Here is a 7,252-nt window from a genome sequence, read left to right as displayed (position 1 = left end):
AGAGTTGTTTTGGTCCATTATATGTATTATTTAATATTTGGAGAGTTCTTTTTTTTTAGGTGAAGTTCGGCACCTATTAACAAAAGGAAGTTAAAATTATTTTTGATTTATATGGTGCATATGTAGTTAAAACTGTTGTAAATATTACCCGTATGTCATGAAACATTAACGTGTTTACATGCATAGCTGTCATTTTTAACCATTGTCATCACAATTTCATCATCATGAAAGCAGATTCACTATTCTAACTGTATCATGGTAACAGACACTATAACCAAATAAATGTCGGCACATTTTTTTCTTTCTTATTACTTAATAAGATAAAACTTCATTTAGTATTTCAATGACAGCATCATCTGACGAACAAATATGCAGGAGTTGGCAATTACCGAAATACTGAACACACTAAATAACAATACTGCACTACCTCGTTTTCTGGGTGTTCTTAATTTATCGAAAAATGCACTCAGTTCCAAGCAATGGAACTGAGGTGCCAAGTTGAAGGAAAGACAAGAGACCGTAAGAGGAACAAGCGGCCCTAGATTTAAGACCTATTGAGGAAACACTTGAAGAAAGTTACCTGAGGTGGTTTGGAGTCCCGGATGTCAGAAAGTGGAACAGCCGTAACTAGTAGCTACCTACGAAGTAGTAAGTAAAAGAAAGAGGTACAAGGAAGACCCTGGAAGACTTGAGATGAAGGACTAAAAGAAAAACTGCTGGTACAGGACAACCTCTGGGAAAAGGTATCTCAAATTGCGCTGTGGTGGAAGAATAATGTCTAGAAAAATTTTTCGTTTCTCTTATACTCTCATAAATTATGTATTCACAATTTCTCTCAGGAATATTATATTACTTAAGTTAATGTTGCGAGGAATTGCTTAATAGCCGTTTATATAATCTCTTTTCAATCTACACGTATTCAGTTTCTTGGAAAATTTCTAATTATCCATTCTATAAGTAATGACCGGTAACTTTGTACGTGACTTTGTGCACATAAACATGGAATGTAGCTGCGTGACCCTCCCCATGTGCTAAGCAAGCCAACTTCTGTGAAACGATTTTGGTTAGAAGGCTCTTGCCTGTTGGCCGACATATTTTTTCCGGGGATAGTTGAGGGTTGTCAGACATATAAAGGGCAACCTCTGCGAAAAGAACCTCATTGGTTCTCTCTTCCGGTTCTCTTCTCGAAGAATCCTATTGATTCTACATTACAGTAAAAAGAAAAAAAAAAATTCATAGTTTTCAAAAAACTTCAAAAAATATTCTGTATAAAGATGATTGACCATATGCAAATTATAAGGTTATAATTATAACCGCCACCCTGACCATCTTCCGAAAAAATATAAATTTTTATTTTTTTTTTATATTTCCGAGGGAAATTAGAGATTACAAACTTCCTAAGCAGCATCCCTCAGCCATTATATAAGCAAATTTTCAGGACTTCTCCAAAACTTTCCAGGTCAAAGCACCAGGGGCTACCTATAACAAAAATAAGTAAAAACATATTTATTAGTCCCAACGGTTCGGCCAGAATTTCAAGCCTTCAAAGCTAATAACAAAAACAAGATAACAGCCTTTATGATCTACTAGAATTAAAGAAAAGATAAGAAGATAACTTCTTATGTTTTCTTGTTTTTGTACTTCGCCAGAAGTTATGGCCGAAATGTTGGCTCTAATAAATAAGTTACTAATTTGTGTTCTTAAATGACCGACTTCCCCCCACTCCCCAGTCATATATATAATACAGGATCAAATATCAATTTATCATCATCATGTTAATGTCTTATTTGCCTATATTATTTATAAACATGTTTATAGTCTTTATTGCCTAACATATAAACATGTTTTACTTATATAAGAGTTCTGTGATAAAAGTTTTATATACCCAATATTTTATATACAAGTTTTATATTTGTATATACTTATAAAAAAAATTATAAAATAATTTTTTGAACTTATATAATCAGCTATTATCACTTTAGAATTGTTATCAGAAGTAAATGTGTAGAAAACATTATTTGAATTGAATTGCTCCACCAAATCAGTGCAAATCTTTTCGGTTTAGATTGAATCACGTAAATGTTTTGCACTTGGACACTCCAATTTTATTTGTATTTTTTTTAGAAAATTTGAAGTCACTGCTTATAATTCTGTTTAATTTTCACGTATTTTTTTTTTCAAAAATATACACACTTAAGTAAACTTTTTCATGGTCCAATTGAACCTAGCATGAACAGTTATGTATGTCATTATGTTCTCATTAAAATAATGGATTAATTAATTGCTCAGTCCTCTAACTTCAAATGTATTTAAATATTTGGATATGCTTGTGTCTGAATAATTTTAACAGAGCTCTTTCTGTTATTCCTTCTAAAAGCATTGGACAACTTCCCCTAAAGTTTTGCTTATCCCGAAACTCCAAATTTGATTTGCGTAACTTTTGCATTCAGTGGCTCAATTCATAGTTCTTTCTATCTACTTAGGTATATTTTGTAAAGGTATATTTTTGTCACTCTAGTTTCCAATTTTATCATCCATTTAATCGTCATTAGTTTTAACAAATCATAAAACCTTTTTTAAAGCTTCATAAATTGGAATTTAGAAAAATTATAAACTTATTATATATATCGGCAGATATTATTGACGGATAATCAAGGAACTTTCTGATATCCAAATTTCTTAAAACTAAGTAATGAAAGATTTCGCATAAGTTTTCTATAATTGCATTTACTGGAAAAAAGAATTTATTCCAACAAAGCAAAATAATTAAAAAAATACACTTATATTTCGTATTTAAACTATAATCACTTTTATTACTCTTTTTTGAAGTAAATAAATAACAAAATAAATTATCAAACTACAAAAAAAGTAAAAAAAAAAGTAAAAAGTAAATAAATAACAAAATAAATTATCAAACTACTATCATTAAATTATATCGTGATAATTTGCGTATTTAATATAATTATAAATTTTATTCTAAGTTTATGATCAAGCGGGTCAGATATCGAACGAAGTTCTCATGATATCGCAATTTCTCAAAATTATTTCAACGTTTATTTCTAAATATTTGCAATATATTTTATTCCTGTAAATAGACCGAGTAGGGCAGGGACCGCCGAATACAATCGGGGGAGTGAAACAGAAAGGGAAAAGTTTCCGTTATTTCACTTGTCAACTTTCAGCGATATCGATTTGAACAGTGAATCGATACCTTCTCGATTCTCCTTCCTTTGATAGCGAACTACTAGTCCTTTGTAAAATATTGTTTATTTAAGTTTAAAGTATCTGATGTTTTTTTTTAAAGAATCAATTTATTTGTTCTTGGTAAACAATGGATGGGTAATTTATGAGCTTCCTTCATTTATTGGGCATTGATAACAAAGAGCCCTATTGTTTGCTAATATGATTGTCTTGCTGTTTTGTTTCTAGTTCCGGTTTTTAGAAATAATAATTGGAGGGAGCTTAATTTAAAATAGATATATTGTTGTTTTTATTTATTATTATTATTATTCAATGAATAAATTTTTTTTTTATATATTCGCTGATTGTGACTAGTTTAAATCATCTTACATATTTAATATATTGCAATCAGAAATTTGGATTAAAAAAAGGTGATAAAGATAGAAAAAAAATTAGACAAATTTATTTACTTGCTAAAAAAGTATTAATTAATATTGAAAAACTTTTATGTTTACTCATTTATTTCAATCCTTTTGTAGTTATACTCGTAAAATACGTATTACACGTTGTATTTTTGTTCATTACCTGAAGAAAATCGTTTTTTTAAATATAAGTAAGATATCAAAGGATCCCTTATATTTAAAAGTAGAATATTTAAAAGAACCTAATAAAACAAATCAGAACCGCAGTTATAAAGAAAGCGTTTGAAAAGATTTTTTTTATTTGAAACCATTATTTTGCTCTTACAACAATATTGAATATAAATTTTAATAATAAATAGGTTTAAAGAGCAAACATCAGCTTTCTAACAGTTGTATTAACGTAGGAATAGGATAAAACGTAAAGGAGTTATGAACGATTATATGAACAATAGAAAACGGGAAACAAAAATCCTGCGAATAAATTAAATTCTAATTTATTATTAACACTAACACATTTGATCCAAATTTATTTCCAAAAACTTACCAACGTTTCGGCCCTCATGCCATTTTCAAGGAAACAACCTTAAATATTGATGTCATGTTCATAGACCCTGTTGAAGGTAGGTTCTGTTATGAATGATGTTTGTTAGAGTAAAAAAAGAAAGTAATTTATAAGAAAAAGTTTCAAGTTTAAAATATAAAAAGTTTAAAAAAAAAATATTTTAGAGAATATGACATCAATATTTAAGGTTGTCTCCTTGAAAATGGTCTGAGGGCCGAAACGTTGGAGAGTTTTTGGAAATAAATTATGAGAGTAAATTAGGATCCAATACGTTTATGTTAATAATAAAATAAACCACTCTCAAACAATCAATATAATAAATCATTGTTCTAATTTTTAATTTCTTTTACAAATGGTATTTAAATGTTTCAGACGACGCTATAAACGAATATGATTTGCTTTTTCATAATACAATTTTTTGGCTTTATTTACTGAAATCCTCATTAGGTTTTTTTAATTCTTAGTGAATAAAAATTATTCATTAGGATTAGTAATATTTTTTTTCTTTTACTTCAGAAAGTGACTAATCGATTGGCATGTAATAACCATGAAAAAAATCTATACTTTCTAAGCTATGTAGAATGCGCTAAAAATGCTTGATTTTGTTAATAACTTTTTTTTTTTTACCGGAGAAGTCGGAATAGTTCATAATCTTCCTGGTAAAGTCCTGACCATTTTGCAAAAAGCCACTTCACAATGGGATGAACGGTATGACAGCGCATAAAATACGAAAAAAACAAATATTAATTTTTATGTATTAGATAACAGGGAACTATGTTATTTTTTATTTATTATTTTCATAAATAAATATATTTAAATATCCGACTTAAATACAGACTTGACTGTTAAAGTTAAAACTATCAACTTGAACAGCTCTGATGAAGCTCTACAAAGTGGGGTGAAATGTCGGAAAATAAATAGTTGTCAAATATTTTTGTTCTTTTTGACCAAAGTGGTTGTAATTACAGGTGAACGTATTGGATACTAAGAGTTGGCTGCTTAGATTTACTTAATTAAAAAAAATTATTTCTGTTGGATGTAGTTAGAAGCACTATATACAGTAATTTCAGTTTTGTTTTCAGTCCGAAGTCGCCTCCAAACAGCCCCAACACTGAGCTATCAGTCGAAGAAGAACTAAAGGGCGTCTACATCAACTATAGTGGAAAGGTAAAGTGTCCTTTTATTTATATAATTTATTTTCCGAAACGACTATTGTTATAATGTAAGTTTAGTTCCAGTTCCTGCACTTTCTTGGTGACCCGTTGCCCTCTTAAATCCAGTTTCTCTTTTCCGTATTTGTTTCTAGTCCATCTTTTTTCTATCCTAGGTACCGTATAGCATTAATTTTTTTTTTCTTATGCTTCTAAGACAAAACGGACCTTCTGTCTGGATTAACCTTTTTTTTTTTAACGATTTCATTATTTTAGCCAAAAATGTAATTTAATTGCTACTAAGAAACCATACATGATCATGTATATACAGATATGTCGGGGAATAAAATGGAATAATTTATAAAATAAATTTTACTTTCTCATTGCCGAAGATTGTAAGTAAAGCTTAATTTTCACTCGCATTTTACGTTTTAGACAAGCTACAAATTAGGTTAGTTGCATGTCTGTCTATTATAGCAGATCCTATTGAATTGCTAAATAACCATATTATTTGTATTACATTAAATAAAAATTATGTTGCTATTACTTCTCTTGTGGAACTAATAATTTTGTTTTCCATTGACATTTACTACTTGTAAACAAATATTCTACTTGTGATTTTACGTTTTTGTTTTTACCTACTGTCTTTTATTACTTGAGTGTAAATAAAATTAAATCATATATTGCCTCCAATGAAAAGTATACGTAACGCTTACGTAATGTATGATAAGATAATTATTGCGATAGGAGATGTACATTAACAGCATATTGTATAATTTTCTCGTTTCTCCCTTCTCTTGAAATTCGCAATCGCCATGTTGGTCCTTGGTACTGGCCACGTATATAAATTCCGAGGTACTGATATTAATCTAAAAACAAATTATGTACCCTATATCTGTCCATCTACATACGTTCATAATTTTTGTTTGATATTTTATTTTAAATTTCCCCATGAATTATCGGCCATTAAGAGCACGCCAGCAGTCATTATTTAGAATTCCCAAGGTTTAGTCAGTATTTAAGCCGGATGCTCATCGTTTCTTAGGTTGAAGGATAGAGGAATTGTAGAAGTATTAATGTCTCATTTTTGCATTTCGGTTCAGTGATATTTATACTTTATTAATTTCCAGTCTGAAGATAAGACGTTTAAGCTGGGATTATAGGATTTAAAGGTTGTCTTTTTTGCATATGTTGCATGGAACAAATCAAATGCATTAAGGTTAGGTGTAATTAATTAATTAATTTGATTTTTGTAATTTCATCGAACGCTTTAGACATGATATAAAATTTAATACCAATACCTACGACCCATGAAGAGTTTTGGCAATTGATAATGAAAGACCATTTCCTTACTTCTATAAAGCAACTCTATAGAGACCGGCTGTGCCCAAAGTGTGTCTGTTTAGTTTTCAGTGTCGATCAGATTCGAACCGAGGCCTGTGAAATTGGAGGCCAGTGCATTACCCTTTGAGTTACTCAACTCCCACGCTTGATTGATTAATTGAGAACCGCAGGTAATTCGTAAGTAACGGTTAAAGCGGTAAAGCTGTAACGAAGCCATACTCGCCTTTACTTGCTAAGTCAGAACACAATATCGTATTTAAAAACAACCAAAAATAAATTGACCTTTTTTTTTTTTTTTTTTTTTGTAAAAAGTTATATGATACAACAAATATTTTTGTTGTATCATTCATTTTTGTTGTATTAATATTATCAGATATAAGCCACTCACTATTTTTCATTGTCTGTCGTAGTGTTCAATTTTTTGTAGATTCAATTTATTTATTTATTTTTCAGTTTTTTAGACACTACTTGCATATCTTATATTATACATATATTCTTAACTACATGATATTATTTTTCATCTGTCACTGTTTTCAATCTACTACCATACCATTTCACGATTATCAATCAATTAAAATTTTGTACTATTCAAT

At 29.5% G+C, this 7,252-nt stretch overlaps 1 protein-coding gene across 3 annotated transcripts in view; it reads left to right on the top strand.

Annotated features, from left to right (window-relative positions):
• BNIP3 (BCL2 interacting protein 3) overlaps positions 1-7,252 on the top strand; it is a 128,443-nt gene that overhangs the window by 98,856 nt on the left and 22,335 nt on the right. For 2 of the 3 annotated variants that reach the window (XM_067048083.1, XM_014418441.3), the window contains exon 3: positions 5,235-5,331. In XM_067048083.1, coding sequence (XP_066904184.1) covers positions 5,235-5,331 — 97 coding nt within the window. The remainder of the gene's footprint in view (positions 1-5,234; positions 5,332-7,252) is intronic. The other variant, XM_067048084.1, reaches the window with a different exon arrangement.

This window comes from Halyomorpha halys, unplaced genomic scaffold (genome assembly GCF_000696795.3).
Source record: "Halyomorpha halys isolate HHAL.00 unplaced genomic scaffold, Hhal_1.1 Scaffold12.1, whole genome shotgun sequence".
Taxonomy (NCBI): domain Eukaryota; kingdom Metazoa; phylum Arthropoda; class Insecta; order Hemiptera; family Pentatomidae; genus Halyomorpha; species Halyomorpha halys.
Note: the sequence above shows the minus strand (reverse complement) of the source record. Positions and strands in the feature narration are given on the sequence as shown.